This window comes from Salvelinus alpinus, chromosome 14 (assembly GCF_045679555.1).
Source record: "Salvelinus alpinus chromosome 14, SLU_Salpinus.1, whole genome shotgun sequence".
Classification (NCBI taxonomy): domain Eukaryota; kingdom Metazoa; phylum Chordata; class Actinopteri; order Salmoniformes; family Salmonidae; genus Salvelinus; species Salvelinus alpinus.
In genome coordinates this window covers 31772850-31792812 of record NC_092099.1, presented here as the reverse complement: position 1 = coordinate 31792812, position 19963 = coordinate 31772850, and the positions used below count along the sequence as shown (strand labels likewise).

Genomic DNA, 19963 nt, shown 5'->3' with positions numbered 1-19963 from the left:
TGCCTACCACCGCTCAGTCAGACTGCTCTATCAAATCATAGACTTAATTATAACATAACACACAGAAATACAAGCCTTAGGTCATTAATATGGTTAAATCCGTAAACTATCATTTCGAAAACAAAATGTTTATTCTTTCAGTGAAATACGGAACCGTTACGTATTTTATTTAACGGGTGGCATCCATAAATCTAAATATTCCAGTTACATTGCACAATCTTCAATGTTATGTCATAATTACGTACAATTCTGGCAAATTAGTTCGCAACGAGCCAGCCGGCCCAAACTGTTGCATATACCCTGACTCTGCGTGCAGTGAACGCAAGAGAAGTGACACAATTTCCCTAGTTTAATATTGCCTGCTAACCTGGATTTCTTTTAGCTAAGTATGCAGGTTAAAATATATACTTCTGTGTATTGATTTTAAGAAAGGCATGGATGTTTATGGTTAGGTACATTCGTGCAACGATTGTGCTTTTTTCGCAAATGCGCTTTTGTTAAATCATCCCCCGTTTGGCAAAGTTGGCTGTCTCTGTTAGGAACAAATAGTCTTCACACAGTTTGCAACGAGCCAGGCGGCCCAAACTGCTGCATATACCCTGACTCTGTTGCACAGAACGCAAGAGAAGTGACACAATTTCCCTAGTTAAAATAAATTCATGTTAGCAGGCAATATTAACTAAATATGCAGGTTTAAAAATATATACTTGTGTATTGATTTTAAGAAAGGCATGGATGTTTATGGTTAGGTACACATTGGTGCAACGACAGTGCTTTTATCGCGAATGCGCTTGTTAAATCACCCGTTTGGCGAAGTAGGCTATGATTCAATGATAAATTAACAGGCACCGCATCGATTATATGCAACGCAGGACAAGCTAGATAAACTAGTAATATCGTCAACCATGTGTAGTTAACTAGTGATTATGTTAAGATTGATTGTTTTTTTAAATAAAATACGTTTAATGCTAGCTAGCACCTTACCTTGGCTCCTTGCTGCACTCACATAACAGGTAGTCAGCCTGCCACGCAGTCTCCTCGTGAAGTGCAATGTAATCGGCCATGATCGGTGTCCAAAAATGCCGATTACCGATTGTTATGAAAACTTGAAATCGGCCCTAATTAAATCGGCCATTCTGATTAATCGGTTGACCTCTAGTGTCAACAGTACAGGCTGGTGGTGTAATTGTTTACAGACAGATTATTTCACTTATACACAATTCCAGTGGGTCAGAAGTTTACATACACTAAGTTGACTTTGCCTTTAAACAGCTTGGAAAATTCCAGAAAATTATGTCATGGCTTTAGAAGCTTCTGATAGGCTAATTGACATCATTTGAGTAAATTGGAGGTATTCATGTGGATGTATTTCAAGGCCTACCTTCAAACTCAGTGCCTCTTTGCTTAACATCAAGGGAAAATCAAAAGAAATCAGCCAAGACCTCAGAAAAAAAATTGTAGACCTCCACAAGTCTGGTTCATCCTTGGCAGCAATTTCCAAACGCCTGAAGGTACCACGTTCATCTGTACAAACAATAGTACGAAAGTATAAACACCATGTGACCACACAGCCGTCATACCGCTCAGGAAGGAGATGCGTTCTGTCTCCTAGAGATGAAAGTACTTTGGTGTGAAAAGTGCAAATCAATCTCAGAACAACAGCAAAGGACCTTGTGAAGATGCTGGAGGAAACGGGTATAAAAGTATCTATATACACAGTAAAACGAGTCCTATAACGACATAACCTGAAAGGCCGCTCAGCAAGGAAGAAGCCTCTGCTTCAAAACCGCCATAGAAAAGCCAGACTACGGTTTGCAACTGCACATTGGGACAAAGACGGTACTTATTTGAGAAATGTCCTCTGTTCTGATGAAACAAAAATAGAACTGTTTGGCCATAATGACCATTGTCATGTTTGGAGGAAAAAGGGGGAGGCTTGCAAGCCGAAGAACACCATCCCAACCGTGAAGCACGGGGGTGGCAGCATCATGTTGTGGGGGTGCTTTGCTGCAGGAGGGACTGGTGCAGTTCACAAAATAGATGGCATCATGAGGGCGGAAAATTATGTGGATATATTGAAGCAACATCTCAAGACATCAGTCAGGAAGTTAAAGCTTGGTCGCAAATGGGTCTTCCAAAATGGACAATGACCCCAAGCATACTTCCGATGTTGTTGCAAAATGGCCTAAGGACAACAAAGTCAAGGTATTGGAGTGCCCATCACAAAGCCCTGACCTCAATCCTTTAGAACATTTGTGGGCAGAACTGAAAAAGCGTGTGCGAGCAAGGAGGTCTACAAACCTGACTCAGTTACACCAGCTCTGTCAGGAGGAATGGGCCAAAATTCACCCAACTTATTGTGGGAAGCTTGTGGAAGGCTAGCCGAAACGTTTGACCCAAGTTAAACCATTTAAAAGCAATGCTACCAAATACTAATTGAGTGCATGTACACTTCTGACCCACTGGGAATGTGATGAAAGAAATAAAAGCTGAAATAAATCATTCTCTCTACTATTATTCTGACATTTCACATTCTTAAAATAAAGTGGTGATCCTAACTGACCTAAGACAGGGAATTGTGAAAAACTGAGTTTAAATGTATTTAGCTAAGGTGTATGTAAACTTCCGACTTCAACTGTACATATACACACACACACATATACGTACACACATATACGTACACAGATATACATATACATACATATATATACACACACACACACACACACACACACACACACACACACACACACACACACGCGTACGTATGCATACCTGGTCAGTAGGGGGATACAGTGGTTGGCTGCTATGCGTCCTAACATGCCGATGCTGGCCAGCTGATCTGAGAACAGCTCTCTGTCATCCTCCTGTAACTCGTTAATCTCATCCTCCTCATGAGATGCCACGCCGTTCACCGTCTGGAGGGAGGGAGAGACCATGACATTAAAGAGGGACCGAGACCAAGGAAGGAGAAGAGTCAGATGAAGAGAGAGCGAGGAAGAAAGAAAACAGAAAGAAAGAGAGTGATGGAATGTATGACAAAGGAGTTAGAAGACGTGGATCATGGTGGATTGACTGTTGAAAGCGCTGACATATCATTTACCCATAAAAACAATTGACTGACTGCTTATTTGAGTCTAGATTGACGTGTGTGTGTGTGTCTCACCAGGTTGCGGGTGCCGTCAGGCGCAGCCAGGTGACACTGGATGTAGGAGTTGAAGACCTGAACAGCGGGCTGGACGAAGCAGCCGCGGGGGAAATGTTCATCATCCTGAACCAGGGTCAGCCATGACTCTAACAGCTTGTCATACGCCTCCATGTATACCATGTCATCCTTATCCAGCTGGAAGAGAGAGAGAAAAAGAGAGAGAGCGAGAGAAGTGGGAGAGTAGAGACTCATTGAATGTGCGTTTTCAACGCAACAGAACGAAAAATAAAAGAATGGATCAACTATGTAATGTTCCTGCAGTAAGGATTGAGTGTAATGCTGACCACTTCCTCCAGGGCGGCGCTGCGTCCAAAAGAGCAGGTGAGGAGGGTGAGACAGTTGATGAAGGAGGTGAAGAGCTCGCTGGGCAGGGCAGTCAGGATGACACGGGGAAATGTGCTGATCAGGTTGGAGATTATGTTAGAGATGCCCACCGCCTCAGAGTCCTCGATCTCTATCCTGGGGGAGGGACACAAACAAAAACACAACCTTAGAGGAATGTTGGCCAATTTCATTCAAAATCTGGAAAATGAATTTAAAAAAAAATCTGAAATATATGTTTGAAACAGGCATGGTATGAAACCAGATGCGGTGCTGCCCAGTGTGTGAGCACTGAGCAGTACCTGTTGCCCGGGTAGGGCCATGTTTCCACAGACCCAGTTTGAGTACTGTCTTGAGGCCTGCCTGCCGTAGCTAGCCTACTGCCTAGAACAGTGCGGCTCGCTAAACCTTATCAGATAGATTTCAATAGCAAGCAGAGCTGTTCAACCACTGCAGATTGGCCATCCTGCCCGCATGGTTTTCCGATGATGTAACTGGAAAAAAGCTCCAGGAATAGGTGATTACGGAGAGAGCGAGCGAGCCCCTAACTCACTCCGCCTACTGAGTCACGAGTTCCGAGCACAAGTGTGGGTGTGTGTGTGTTTTATTTATACATTCGAGCAGAGCCCTGTTGATTCAGATAAGTACTACTTCAACTGAAAGGACACACAAGTCGATTACATACAAATCACATCATTCATGCTACCAGCCTCCAGTCCAAATAATCCCACTAACACACATACAGCCCATCATAATCATCATGCAGTACTGATATACAGGCCCAAGTATCAAATTAGAGCTTCTTGCATGCACAGAGGGCAGCAGTGTTTCTAGCCCTGGATTGGGTCCATTGAAACCAACCAGAATTAGTCTAAGGCTCTGACAGACTCACCCATTGATCATGCTGAGAAGCCCCTCCACCAGGTGGGCCAGGTAGGAGACCTGGGCACTCTCATCAGGGAAGATTGGGCCGTGCATGGAGGCCAGCTGGGCCAGGCACTGCAGGGAGTCCTGGGCCATGTCTGAATCCTCACGGATCTTTATGTGGACCTGAGTGGAGGGGAGCATGGAAGGTTATAATTAAATAGTTGTTCTGTTGAGCAAGGGAGATATAATAACATACAAGCTCTTGCCCATGTTAGTTTTAAAGGACAGAGAATATAATTTTTTCTGATGACGATTATGATGATTGTGTGAGACCATGAATGTAAAATGAGCAGAGCGGTGAAAGCAGCTGGATGAAAACCTATCCAGGTTATTTTATCTACAAAGACTGTGCTGTAATGGAATAGACCCCAAACAGGATTTGCACCTCCCGTACGACATTGTGCATCTCAGACAAAGTAACATGGCTCATACACACACCTGACCAGGGCCGGTTATGCCACGGGTACAACTGACAGAGCAACAACTCTCAATGCAGTTTCAGTAGTTTCTGTTTACAACCAGAAAAAGACAGCATTATGAGACAAACTGAAGTGACAGACTCACCGTCTTCTGAAGCAAAGGGAACAGAGAATGAATGCTCAAAATGCCAGCCACTGTACCCAGACACAGTAACTCTGGATGTCAACACAGACAGTACCAATCAATCACAGAGCCAGTCTGAAACTTGCTGAGGCCGTCTCAATCAAACCCAGAGTGAGTCAGTAGTCAGAGAGAACCTGTAATTCTCTGTCAGAGAAGTTGCATGGTGAATCGGATGCGTAGTGACCGGGCAGTGAGGCGGTTTCAGCTCCACTGTGGAGCAACGTGTGCTTTCACTGACAGGCAGGAATCCTGTCTCTGAATGCTCACTCAGAACTCTGTCTATTCTCTCCGTCTGCTTTTTCTCCCACTCTCTTACTGTTATCGACCCTGAAAAAGCCCAGGTGCTTGCCACACAATCCCTACGCAACCCCAAACAGCTCCAGAACACTCTCCCCACCTCAAGTATCCTTTCTTCCACTGAGAAACTCCTTCTCTCAACCTCCCTGTCTCACTCCCTTTCTGGCTTTCCCTCCCTCCCCCAGCTGTAGTGGTTGTTTGTCGGCCACGGTGTTCCAAGGACTCTGATGCTAATGTAGCGTAGCAAAGAGACCTCTGCTGCTGGTGAGTGCTGCTGCCCTCTCCAGAGTCTGAAGTCATTCTCTGGAGTGGAGGGAAGGAAAGAGGAAAAGAATGCAAGGCCAAAGATCGCACACCGCACGCGCTCTAAAAACAGCTGCACCAACGAACATCCGCGCAACGCTAGCTATGCCAATCGCCTCGAGTACGACTATAGTTAGAGACAGGCAGGGGGTAGAGGGGGGAATCAAAACAAGACTGGGTACTCCTCTGCGGAGAGAATGAATCTCCTATTTATAGCAGGAGACAAAGCCTGGTGTCTATTTCCTCAGGGGGATTGAAGGCTCCCCTTTCTGTTTTTTTAAATTAACTGAGCGCTTCCGTATGATTGTCTCCCTCTCTCTCCTTTTCTCACTCCCTCGTTTGTCAGATTCAGTTACTGCCGCCCAGGGTAGAATCAGCCATCGTCACATCATCATAGGCTCAGCTCTACAGACGCAGCCCTGATTGGGTTTACTGGGCAAACAGAGCTGGAGTGTACGTGTGAGAATGACAAATTAAAGCCACTCTCACAAGCCAAAAACAACGCAAACCACAAACAAAAACAGTCGTAGACCCAAATTACAGCTGGTGGGGAAAATGATAACTTAGAGCTCATTTTGCTAGGTGTCAAAAGAACAGAGGGGATGGATACGATGTATTTTGAGGGTGGCGTCATTCCCATCGCCGATTTATCCTCCCCGGCCTAGACCAATATCTCAGAGTGGAACTGAGAATGCTATTCATTCAAATTACCTCTAACATTTGTTGTTTCTTTCAGATCTGTTAGTCACTGAACTGAAGCTTCAATTTTTCAATGTAAAGGACATAGGTGATTCTATGTACCTGGAGGGAGACCTCTTTCACCAAATTCTGCCACTCTCCAACCCTCCTAGACCACTTCACCTCCAGAGTAGGGTCATTTAAAGGGAGATTGACACCTACACAGGGGGAAATGGACCGGTATGCGAGGCGAGGGGTGTTAACGGGGCCCCCTAATCTAGGGCCCTATAAAATCAGTCTTATTTTGCCCCAAAATTCTGTTTCCACCTGGGTTTCCATTTCTACCTGTTTTTACCTCTCAAAATCATACGTTTTAAAATAGAAAAACAACAGAATTGGATGTTCTAAATCCACAACAATGCTTAAACCACATAAGGAGACCACTTTTTAGGTCTGGGGAAAAATTAAGACATTAGATTTTTGGGTGTAGTTACCCTTTAATGAAAGTGGGCACCAGCCAGATACCATTGATTTGTTAGCTATGTTTCTGTAGCACTCAAGTTATTGCAGAATCATGATACAATTTTGCCAGGTAGGCATAGGCTACTGTGTAGTTAACATTTAATTGAGAAGGTTTTTGGGAAAGCCTTTCCATCTACCAGAAGGTTATCATTAGCATCATCGCTAAAGTGTGGGCACAGGCGCGCACGCACACACATTCCTGTGTCGTTTCAGAAAGTTGCAGGAAAATACAAACCACTGATGCATTTTGTTCATGTCTTATGATAAAAATAAAATAAAATGCTTGAATTCCATTTGTCTGGATTCTGTGATCCCGTCCGCAACGCCGATATTATAGGGCTTTAATAATCCCAGGGTTAGCGTGTAATCCTGCCATCGCTCTGTTTGAACTCTGACCCTGGCGGCACGTGTCTGGACGGCCCCCTCCATGGGCCTTCACCCTCACAGCTGAGGATTGAGGAGCAGCAGCTGAGCACCCACCAAAACACACACACACGACGAACAGTTGCACTACAGCAGTCTTACAATAACAAACACCCCATCCACCACAAATACCACAGAAGGAGGTAAGAGACACTAGCCCTCTGTTAGACCAATATACTGGTCAGTGGTCAGACAATACAATAGATATTCTGGTCTCAAACCACTCCATGAAACGAGAGGGGGTTACACATTTATAACTTTGGAGTGAAGCTGGACAAAAAAAAGACCATAATACAAAAGATATCTTCCAGGGCCAAACCACTCAAAACCTCTATGGGCCTCTCAACCTCAATCATCCAACAACATATCTCATGTCAATTGTAGAAATTGAGAGATGCAGAATAGAGAGAAGCCTCCAGTTGGGGATATTGCCTGGAGGAGAAGGGAGCAGTATTTGGCAGAGAGAGCCTGATGCTGAGGGAGAGTTGACTGATTTGTTCCACACTCAGACACAAACACTTTATAAAAAAGTTTCACTACCATATCTACGCGTCACCCAGGAAAAATACTACTACATTACAGTAACGATAATTTTTAATACGTGCCTCACTATAAAATATGTCATGTTTCACATGCCTCATAAAATACACAGTTCAAACCCTCCCTCTCCTAATCTGTGGTAAGAACTATAAAAGACAAATGGTCAAAGAACAGTCAGCAGGACACAAGGATATTCTAGCTACAGAGAGACGAAGAGGAGAGAAAGATAAGACTCACGGTGAAGAAGAGGTCCATGACGCGGGTGTCAAGCAGGGCTTCTCTCCAGGTCTCTGTGGGCTTCAGCATCACGTTCTGGGTGGACTCGAACATGGCGATGTAGTGGCGCCCCAGTGACCCCCAGGTTAAGGCCAACAACATAAGGAACGCTGACTCTCTCACACGGAGTCCCTGTCACTAGAGCCCTCTCTGTCAGTCACAGTGGAATCTGGTCTCTCAGCCCTCTCTTTCTCCTCTCTGAGGTCTGAGTGCAGTGGAAACTTGTGGTTACTAACTCACTAGTTCTCGCTCATCAAGTCTGCCACGCTCTCCCTCCCCGACCCTCTTGCCCTCTCTCTTACACTCAAGGCTGTCTCTCTCTTTCCTTCACTCTGTCTTTTTCTCTCCCTGTCTGTGCTGAGGCCCAGTGAGGAAACTCCCACAGGAAAGCCAGTCACTGGCACAGACCAAGCATTCCACTGGGCAGGACCAACAGTCACTCCCAAACACACCCTACACAATCGTGCTACCGAGACAGGTGCGTTTCTGTGCCCCTCACCCCACAGCAGCCTTGCCTTTTTGGCCATTTAAACAGCCCTGGTCCACCAGAACGCTAAATGAACAGACCGAGAGAGAGCGTGTGAGAAGCCTCTTGGGAAGAGTGTTGGAAGCATGGTTATTAACTCTAGAGCCCAACCACCACAGTGTTCATATGTGTGAGAGATTTACCTTACTGACAACCTTGTATGTATCAATCAAATAAAAATATGATTTTGGGGTATACACTCGAGCAATTTGGAATGGATCTTAGATCGAATAATGGATACTCTTCACTTTACGTAGTGTAAAGTAAAGAAGGTCATATGTCTGTATGAGCATGAATGTACATGCTTGTGGACGGATGGATGTGCTCAGTCAGGTGACTTTTTCCACATATCACCCATCTCTATCATCACACTGTCCAACCTTCCAGCACGCTCCAGAATAAGCAACAGTACTCTGTTACCTCACCGACAGAGAGAAAGGAAGAGGAGACGTAGAGACAGAGACCTCCTGCTGGGCTCTAAACCCTGCTGCACTAAAACGGGTCTGGATGACAGGTCAAACATCCAGCAACACTTTTAGAGCGTTGTTTTAGTATCAAACATTTACAGTTGTCCATCAACTGTCTCTCGATTTACAGTTCTGTCAACAGTGTTGCAACTCATATGACAACTGTGCCATCTGTAGAAATTAGATGACTGTTTAAGTATCTTAACACTATTGGTGTAAACACACTGTGATGAGTAATATTTTAAGTCTATATAGAAGTGTGTTTACTTATATTGAACTCATCTAGGTATTTTCTGTCCAGATGACTTTGTATTTAGATACTGTACATCAACAGTGGACGTGTTAAGAGTGCAAAGCTATGTTAAGGAGTGGTAGGGTTTAAGCGATACATCCTCCACTAAGTCTTACTTGCAGCCTTGCCATGTGAAATAACACTGGAGGAATGCCCATCACCCCCACCCTCTTCTGCCCTAATGCTCTCCCCAATAGGGTTGGCCCGATAAATTATTAAATCGAATATCGTGATATTTGACATTGACGATACACATCATGAAGCACAGGAGGATTTATTGTGATGTGCAAGACTATACTCTATTTGACTTTACAAATCAAAAATGTGCAGTTTTATAATTTAAGACTATATCAATATGTTGAAAATAAAGCCTAAATCAAGGGTTCTCAAACGTTTTCAGTCTGGGGACGCCTTTTGTGATAGCAAATTCATCAGGTACACTCTCATAAATCAGGAGGGAGATCAAAATAGCATACAAGGACTTTACTAGGACTTCGGCAGTGCATGACAGGACGAACCAAGTCTCGGGACCTGGGAAGGAACATTTTAATTCTACATATTTAATGCGTTTTGTTGTTGCAGTTTTAAAGCTAATATCCTGCATTTCTACAAATATTTCCACGAGGCAGAGAAAACATTGCAGTTTTATAGATTAAATTAGTGCATTTATGTAAAACAAATAAAAATAAGTATTGCGTGTGGCTGCGGTCCGGATTTTCTGGAACCCGAATTGCCGCAGCTATTGATAAGATATCTCTGCGCATGTACAGGAATAAAAAATAAAGTGTAGCTGTTGCCCACTCCGCTCCCTACGTAGTTTATACTCAGTGTTCCCACAGCTCCACTGCCTCTTCATTGACATGGGAGGGGGAAACTTAATGCTGTACACTAAAGACACGACCGACATGTTCGAACTATGCATTCATGCCTCAAGCACGATTTCATGTTATTTATTCATGGTGTACACTACACAAAAAACACGATCGACATGTTCATACAAACTGTTGTCTGTTGTAAGAGTATATTTAGGCAAGCAGAACACAAGCAACACATACAGGCAGTCAACATAGCAATTACTTTCTCATCATTACAAACATTGGCTAGTTCTTTTTTCATCAACTCTCGCTACGATATGGCAGCATGAGGAATAATCGGGTGCCGGGCGATGCAAAACAAACTTGCCCATTGTCAGACTGATTACCGGTCCGGATACACAGCTAGGTAGCCTACTCATGTGTTACTTGCATGATCTTAAGGTGGTTAAAACGCAGATAGTTTTTTGCCCCAATGCAAAACTCAAGTGGGGAGTTGCATTCCTTTCAGTAACTCTGGCTAGTGGCTACGATTTGGCAGCAACTATAAAGATTAGCCTACATTATCACACAAAACATTGATTGTTTTTACTCCAATGCAATGTGTGCACCCTGCTTGTAGTTTTGATGTCTTCACTATTATTCCACAATGTAAAAAATTATAAAAATAAAGAAATCTTTGAATGAGTAAGTGAGTCCAAACTTTTGACTGGTACCGTGTGTGTGTGTGTGTGTGTGTGTGTGTGATACATAAAAAGAAAACTGGCTGCGGACCCCTAGCCGGTCCGTGGATCCCACTTTGAGAACCCCTGATGTTTTATTGTCACATACACCGGATACGTGCAGTGAAATGTGTTGTTTTACAGGGTCAGCCATAAACTAAGCTAAAACATTTTTTCACTAGACAATGTATTTATGAGAATGTGGAAATATGTGGAAATAAGCACACAAATGGCCCAAAACGATTATATCGGATATCGCAATATTTGGAGTAGCATACGGTAGAAGCGGTCTCCCCAAATATTACCCGATTCCCCCTCACCTGTCCATGAGTTGGGACAGCCGTCCCCAAGACAGCATTACTCCCTGTTTGGTGTGTGTGTTTATGTCAAGGTCCCCAGTGGGTCAAGGCAAGGGGCAGGACATAGAGGTTGTGTCATCCACAGTAGCCATTCAGAGCACCTGACCAGCCTTGAGCTTGACCCCATCTCCATCCCGACTCTGGGGTTAACATCAGCGTGGAGAGACGCGCTGTCTTACTAACGCAGGGGCCACATGCTGGGCCCAGAGGGGGGAGTGTGGCGCAGACAGATGATACACATGCCACACGGTTGGTTTGTGAAGGATGGAGCCGCTGTGGTGTTTTAAAAAGAGTCTTTAAAAAGGAGAGGGTTGGGGGGGCTAACAGGCTACAGCTGCCAGGCATGCAATTAAGGAGTGGCCCCTTGATACACATACGGTCACGGACACACACACTCAAATTCAGACAGAGAGACATGCCTGATACACACGGACAGAAGGCCACACCGCTTTACCTTCACAGAAGTCTTCATAAATCTGTTCTCCGTTCAAACAAGCATCCAGACAGCACACACACCAGGGTTTCCGTTAGGAAAATGTGGCGCCGGACAAGTGTCCGGGAAGATTTTAATTTATCGGACATTTGAGAAATGTATCGGTCATCCATGCATGTCCACCCACGCAGCCAGAGCAATCAATAAACAAGGGATGTTGGCCAATTGAGCCACAATTACAAAAACACAATTCCTTGAGTTTCATTTAGCAGACGATCTTAGGCAAAGAGACTTACAGGAGCCATTAGGGTTAAGTGCCTTGATCAAGGGAACAGAGATTTTTCACCTAGTCAACTCAGGGATTCGAACCAGCAACCTTTCGGTTACTGGCCCAACGCTCTTACCGCAAGGATACCTGTGTAAAACTTCATAGCCTACTGTTGTATAGGTTTTACTTTCTTAAAACAATAATTGTCCACCTCACAGTTCAGTTGTCAGAGTATTTGTTGATTTTAAATATATAAAAAGGAAGAGAAGCCTAGGCCTAGCCCCAGAGAGAGAGATATGCCGGTGGTATGCTACAACAACAACATGCATTTCTTTACCCTTGTCAGGCAGGCTACTGCGTCTGTGACACAGATATAGACGTACAGAAAGAGGCTAATTCATTCATTTTCTATCCCAATATTTTTTCTAAACATAAGCATCATATTGTTCGATTATAAAAAAAACTATGGTAGGCCTAAAACATTCTTCCTCACCTCAAGTTCAACTGTTGGGAGTCAGTAGGAGCGCCGTTGCCTGCAGTATAATAGGCTAATAGCCGAATCAACAGCCTAATAATTGTCTGCTCTGTATTTAGTTTAAGATGGGTTATAAGCAGGCCTGTCTTAAAAAAAATATCATTAGCCTATTGCTATCATTTGTTGGGTATGTTAGGTAGTAGTCTTTGTTGGTAATTGCTGCAATATAGACTATTCAAAACTTTTGTGAAGGTTTAAACCAGTTTGCCAGTGTTTTGTTTCATTCTGTTGAGCCATTTTCTTTGGCCAAATTAAGTCTCAACTGTAACGTTGTGTTTGCCACAATATACACGGAAGAAAAATAAACGCAACATACGACAATTTCAAAGATTTTACTGAGTTAATGTTCATATAAGGAAATCAGTCAATTGAAATGAATTCATTAGGCCCTAATCTTTGGATTTCACATGACCGGGAATACAGATATGCATCTGTTAGTCACAGATAACAAAAAAAAAAAAGGTGCGACCACCATTTGCCTCATGCAGCGCGTCACATCTCCTTCACAGGCTATTGATTGTGGCCTGTCAGCTCAATGGCTGAGCGAAGTTGCTGGATAGTGGCGGGAATTGGAATACGCTGTCGTACACATTGATCCATAGCATCCCAAACATGCTCAATGGGTGACATGACTGGTGAGTATGCAGGCCATGGAAGAACTGGGACATTTTCAGCTTCCAGGAATTGTGTACAGATCCTTGCGACATGAACAGCAGATGAATGGCACGACAATGGGTCTCAGGATCTCATCACGTTATCTCTGTGCATTCAAATTACCAGTGATAAAATGCAATTGTGTTCGTTGTCCGTAGCTTATGCCTGCACATACCATAATCCCACCACCACGGGGGACTCTGTTCACAATCTTGACATAAGCAAACTGCTCGCCCACACTACGCCATACACGCCTAGTGCCATCTGCCAGGTACCAGTGAAACCAAGACTCATCTGCCAAGAGCACACTTTTACAGCGTGCCAGTGGCCATCAAAGGTGAGCATTTGCCCACTGAAGTTGGTTACGACGCCGAACTGTAGTCAGGTCAAGACCCTGGTGAGGACGACGAGCACGCAGATGTGCTTCCCTGAGACGGCTTCTGACAGTTTGTCCAGAAATTCTTTGGTTGTGCAAACCCACAGTTTCATTAGCTGTCCAGGTGGCTAGTCTCAGACGATCCCACAGGTGAAAAAGTGAGATGTGGAGGTCCTGGGCTGGCGTTGTTACACATGGTCTGCGGTTGTAAGGCCGGTTGAACGTACAGCCAAATTCTCTAAAATGACATTGGAGGTGGCTTATAGTAGAGAAATGGCATTCAATTATCTGGCAACAGCTCTAGTGGACATACCTGCAGTCAGCATGACAATTGCACACTCCCTCAAAACTTGACACATCTGTGGCATTGTGTTGTCTGACAAAACTGCACATTTTAGAGTAGCCTTCCATTGTCCCCAGCACAAGGTGCACCTGTGTAGTGATCATGCCATTTAATCAGTTTCTTGATATGCCACACCTGTCAGGTGGATGAATTATCTTGGAAAATGAGAAATGCTCACCAACAGGGTTGTACACAAATCAGTGCACAAAATGTGAGAGAAATAAGCTTTTTGTGCATATGGATAATTTCTGGGATCTTCTATTTCAGCTCATGATACATGGGACCAACACTTTACATGTTGCGTTTATATTTTTGTTCAGTGTAATAGCCTGCTCGTATTTTCCCTATAAACACAAGCTTGATTTACTTTTGATATTACCCTAACAAAGTTTAGAAACCTTTGTGAAGGTTTGGTGTGGTGTAGCTATTATTAAGCTTTAGCTACTGACAGTTGAACTTGAGGTAAGGAAGAATGTGAGGTGGACAATTATTGTTTTAGGAAAGTAAAAAACTATTGGTTATAAAGTTTTGCATATGCTACTGGCTGGCAGGTAGCCTAGCGGTTAAGAGCGTTGGGCCAGTAACTGAAAGGTTGTTGGTTTGAATCCCTGAAACGACTAGGTGAAATATCTGTCAATGTGCCCTTGAGCAAATACTACATATCGAAACACAAGGAATAGTGTTTATGTAATTTGTTATATGGCTGTTTTTAGGACATACATTTAGCTCATTTGGCCAATATCCCTCGTTTATTGATGGCGCTAGCTGCGCCAGGTCGGAGGTTTCTTTCTCACACTTTCTACTCACAGATATGAATGCATATGGGCTCCTGAGTGGCGCAGCGGCCTAAGGCACTGCATCTCATTGCAAGAGGCATCACTACAGTCCCTGGTTCGAATCCAGGCTGTATCACATCCGGCATTGGGAGTCCCATAGGGCGGCGCACAATTGGCCGTCATTGTAGAAAAGAATTTGTTCTTTACTGACTTGCCCAGTTAAAAAAAATATATAGATAGATAAATGTCTGGTAAATTTCTCAAATGTTTGGTAAATTAAAATCTTCCCAGTCACGTTGTACGGACACATATTTTCCTAACAGAAACCCTGACACACATACACACACAGGACCATGTCTGGCATTCCAGACGCACACTCAACAAGCTGTGGGGTTTAAAGAGGCTGGCGGCAATCCACCCCCTCGCCTGTCCCCCATTAAAGAGGCCTGGTTATCAGGCTGCTATCTGGTATGGGCACAGACACACAGGGCCTCTTTGAAAGTGATACATAACCCTGGTTTGCAGCGACGCCACCTCAGATCCCTTTAAACACAGAGGCGGGAGAGAGAGGCTGCTAGTCTGAGTAGGATTAACGCTCCAACGAGCCAATGACACACACGTACGCGCACCCACACAGTCTTAGAACACAGCCAAATGAGAGCAACAACTGAAAACAATAAGTGGTACGACCATATGCCACACCCCAAACATTTTGCACTGTACCCAAGACAGCCACATTTTCCTATGACTCACCTAACATACAAGACCAATGTTTCTGATCAAACCAGTCTACAGTGTTTCCTCTAGGATTTTTCAGCAGTGGTGGAAAAGTTAGAGTGGTCAATGGCGCAGTTTTAAAGGCCCCCCTTTTGGCCGCAGAGACAATATTTTACAGTTTTAAAGCTAGTTTCTGCAATTCTACACATTTTGCCATGGGGCTCCATTATGTTTTCTAAATACTTTATATCTGCTTTTAGTCATTTAAGACCACACGGAAAACATTTTACCATCCCTAAAATTACAGTGCATTCGGAAAGTATTCAGACCCCTTGACTTATTCTACATTTTGTTACGTTACAGCCTTATTCTAAAATTTATTAAATAAAAAAAACATTCCCTCAATCTACACACAATACCCCATAAAGCGAAAACAGGTTTAGACAAGGCACACACCAGTCTATATAAGGAACCACAGTTCACAGTGCATGTCAGAGCAAAAACCAAGCCATCAGGTTCAAGGAATTGGCCATAGAGCTCAGAGATAGGATTGTGTCAAGGCACAGATCTGGGGAAGGGTACCAAAACATTTCTGCAGCATTGAAGGTTCCCAAGAACATAGTGGCCTCCATCATTCTTAAATTGAAGTTTGGAAACGCCAAGACTCTTCCTAGAGCTGCCCACCACGGCCAAACTGAGCAATTATGGGAGAAGGCCTTGGTCAGGGAGGTGACCAAGAACCCGATGGTCACTCTGACAGAGCTCCAGAGTTCTGCTGTAGAGATGGGAGAACCTTCCAGAAGAACAACCATCTCTGCAGCACTCTACCAATCAGGCCTTTATGGTAGAGTGGCCAGACGGAAGCAACTCTTCAGTAAAGGAACATGACAGTCTGCTTGGAGTTTGCCAAAAGGCACCTAAAAGGACTCAGACCATGAGAAACATGATTCTCTAGTCTGATGAAACCAAGATTAAACTCTTTGGCCTGAATGCCAAGTGTCACATCTGGAGAAAACCTGGCACCATCCCTATGGTGAAGCATGGTGGTGGCATCATCAGAACCTTGATGAAAACCTGCCCCAGAGCACTCAGGACCTCAGGCTTGGGTGAAGGTTCACCTTCTAACAGGACAACGACCCTAAGCACACAGTCAAGACAACGCAGGAGTGGCTTCGCGACAAGCCTCTGAATGTCCTTGAGTGGCCCAGCCAGAGCCCGGACTTGAACCTGATCGAACATCTCTGCAGACCTAAAAATATCTGTGCAGCGACGCTCCCCATCCAACCTGACAGAGCTTGAGATGATCTGCAGAGATGAATGGGAGAAACTCCCCAAATACAGGTGTGCCAAGCTTGTAGCGTCATACCCAAGAAGACTTGAGGCTGTAATCACTGCCAAAGGTGCTTCAATAAAGTAATGAGTAAAGGGTCTAAATACTTAAGTAAATGTGATTTCATTTTTTATATACATTTGCAAAAATTTCAAACCATCTGTTTTTGCTTTGTCATTATGGGGTATTGTGTGTAGATTGATGAGGGAAAAAAACAATTGAATCCATTTTAGAATAAGGCTGTAATGTAAGAAAATGTGGAAATAGTCAAGAGGTCTGAATACTTTCTGAATGCCCTGTATTTTCAAAAACAATATTTAATACAATTCTTCCATGACCCAAAGGGAATAAACTGCTACCCACCAGTGGGTCCTAACCCACCAATGGGGAAACACTGCGGACGCAAGAAAGGATATGATTGGGGGGCAGGAAGTTCCAGCTAAGGACCTGATTGGCCAGGGCCAGGTATCTCTGGAACACAGAGGACATCTGAGCGTTGAGATTCTCTCTGCGACTGAACTCCTGCAACACCTCCATGGTCAATACGAAGATCTGACGCAGGTTGTCCTCCTGAAAGTGAACACACATCAGAACAAAAACACACGCACAAAAGGTGTCAACACAAACACACACTACTACCAAGCCAGAGAGAGCATAGCATTCAGTTAGAGGGACAGAGGAGAAAGGAGGAAAAAGGAGCAGGAGGAACGGAAGTCTGACCTGAAAGATGCGTTTGCAGCTGCCGTGGAACTCCATGTTGAGGCCGATATTACTGGTCTTACTGGAGCTGGAGAACTCACTGATGAGGGCCGTCAGGATGGAGCAGGCCAGTGTCTGCTGCAGGGGCACACACACAGGTCTGATGTCATATGTCACATTGAGGGTAGCTGACAGAGGACAGCAGCCGGCTTACTAAAGAGGACAGATCTAAATAGACCCAAGCCATGAAACCCTCCCTGGCCTCCTGAAGAATGACTGCCATCTAGTGGAGACAGTTATACATTTACATTACATTTAAGTCATTTAGCAGACGCTCTTATCCAGAGCGACTTACAAATTGGTGCATTCACCTTATGATATCCAGTGGAACAACCACTTTACAATAGTGCATCTAACTCTTTTAAGGGGGGGGGGGGTTAGAAGGATTACTTTATCCTATCCTAGGTATTCCTTAAAGAGGTGGGGTTTCAGGTGTCTCCGGAAGGTGGTGATTGACTCCGCTGACCTGGCGTCGTGAGGGAGTTTGTTCCACCATTGGGGTGCCAGAGCAGCGAACAGTTTTGACTGGGCTGAGCGGGAACTGTACTTCCTCAGAGGTAGGGAGGCGAGCAGGCCAGAGGTGGATGAACGCAGTGCCCTTGTTTGGGTGTAGGGCCTGATCAGAGCCTGAAGGTACGGAGGTGCCGTTCCCCTCACAGCTCCGTAGGCAAGCACCATGGTCTTGTAGCGGATGCGAGCTTCAACTGGAAGCCAGTGGAGAGAGCGGAGGAGCGGGGTGACGTGAGAGAACTTGGGAAAGTTGAACACCAGACGGGCTGCGGCGTTCTGGATGAGTTGTAGGGGTTTAATGGCACAGGCAGGGAGCCCAGCCAACAGCGAGTTGCAGTAATCCAGACGGGAGATGACAAGTGCCTGGATTAGGACCTGCGCCGCTTCCTGCGTGAGGCAGGGTCGTACTCTGCGAATGTTGTAGAGCATGAACCTACAGGAACGGGTCACCGCCTTGATGTTAGTTGAGAACGACAGGGTGTTGTCCAGGATCACGCCAAGGTTCTTAGCACTCTGGGAGGAGGACACAATGGAGTTGTCAACCGTGATGGCGAGATCATGGAACGGGCAGTCCTTTCCCGGGAGGAAGAGCAGCTCCGTCTTGCCGAGGTTCAGCTTGAGGTGGTGATCCGTCATCCACACTGATATGTCTGCCAGACATGCAGAGATGCGATTCACCACCTGGTTATCAGAGGGGGGAAAGGAGAAGATTAATTGTGTGTCGTCTGCATAGCAATGATAGGAGAGACCATGTGAGGATATGACAGAGCCAAGTGACTTGGTGTATAGCGAGAATAGGAGAGGGCCTAGAACAGAGCCCTGGGGGACACCAGTGGTGAGAGCACGTGGTGCGGAGACAGATTCTCGCCACGCCACCTGGTAGGAGCGACCTGTCAGGTAGGACGCAATCCAAGCGTGGGCCGCGCCGGAGATGCCCAGCTCGGAGAGGGTGGAGAGGAGGATCTGATGGTTCACAGTATCAAAGGCAGCCGATAGGTCTAGAAGGATGAGAGCAGAGGAGAGAGAGTTAGCTTTAGCAGTGCGGAGCGCCTCCGTGACACAGAGAAGAGCAGTCTCAGTTGAATGACTAGTCTTGAAACCTGACTGATTTGGATCAAGAAGGTCATTCTGAGAGAGATAGCAGGAGAGCTGGCCAAGGACGGCACGTTCAAGAGTTTTGGAGAGAAAAGAAAGAAGGGATACTGGTCTGTAGTTGTTGACATCGGAGGGATCGAGTGTAGGTTTTTTCAGAAGGGGTGCAACTCTCGCTCTCTTGAAGACGGAAGGGACGTAGCCAGCGGTCAAGGATGAGTTGATGAGCGAGGTGAGGTAAGGGAGAAGGTCTCCGGAAATGGTCTGGAGAAGAGAGGAGGGGATAGGGTCAAGCGGGCAGGTTGTTGGGCGGCCGGCCGTCACAAGACGCGAGATTTCATCTGGAGAGAGAGGGGAGAAAGAGGTCAAAGCACAGGGTAGGGCAGTGTGAGCAGAACCAGCGGTGTCGTTTGACTTAGCAAACGAGGATCGGATGTCGTCGACCTTCTTTTCAAAATGGTTGACGAAGTCATCAGCAGAGAGGGAGGAGGGGGGAGGAGGGGGAGGAGGATTCAGGAGGGAGGAGAAGGTGGCAAAGAGCTTCCTAGGGTTAGAGGCAGATGCTTGGAATTTAGAGTGGTAGAAATTGGCTTTTTTTTTATACTACTGGGAGAGCTCATATCAGGTTGGTGAGGCCAGAAATCTCAAAGGAACAGTGGGTACCGCATGGGCATTTAACTCCCCTGTTTTGGGGACCTGCATGGTTCTGGTACTGGCTCCGACCAACATTTTAGCTTATAAATCAACCTGTGTGAAGCAGAATGTGAAATCTGACATCATTTTAAGCTGGGATGTCCCTCCTACCATTTCATTCGCTCTTCCGACTGTCCAACTCCTGGCTGAACCCTACGTCACAGCCCCTAACATCATAATGCAGCAGGACTGAGTGGTTTC

General features: G+C 45.2%; 1 protein-coding gene across 1 annotated transcript in view; it reads right to left on the bottom strand.

Moving 5' to 3' along the window:
• The window catches only part of LOC139538786 (exportin-4), a 53813-nt gene that overhangs the window by 24025 nt on the left and 9825 nt on the right, over positions 1–19963 (bottom strand). Inside the window, exons 5-11 of the mRNA XM_071341220.1 lie at positions 17429–17545; positions 17126–17278; positions 8060–8173; positions 4422–4579; positions 3493–3667; positions 3167–3343; positions 2776–2918 (exon numbers count right to left, since the gene is read on the bottom strand). Coding sequence (XP_071197321.1) covers positions 2776–2918; positions 3167–3343; positions 3493–3667; positions 4422–4579; positions 8060–8173; positions 17126–17278; positions 17429–17545 — 1037 coding nt within the window. The remainder of the gene's footprint in view (positions 1–2775; positions 2919–3166; positions 3344–3492; positions 3668–4421; positions 4580–8059; positions 8174–17125; positions 17279–17428; positions 17546–19963) is intronic.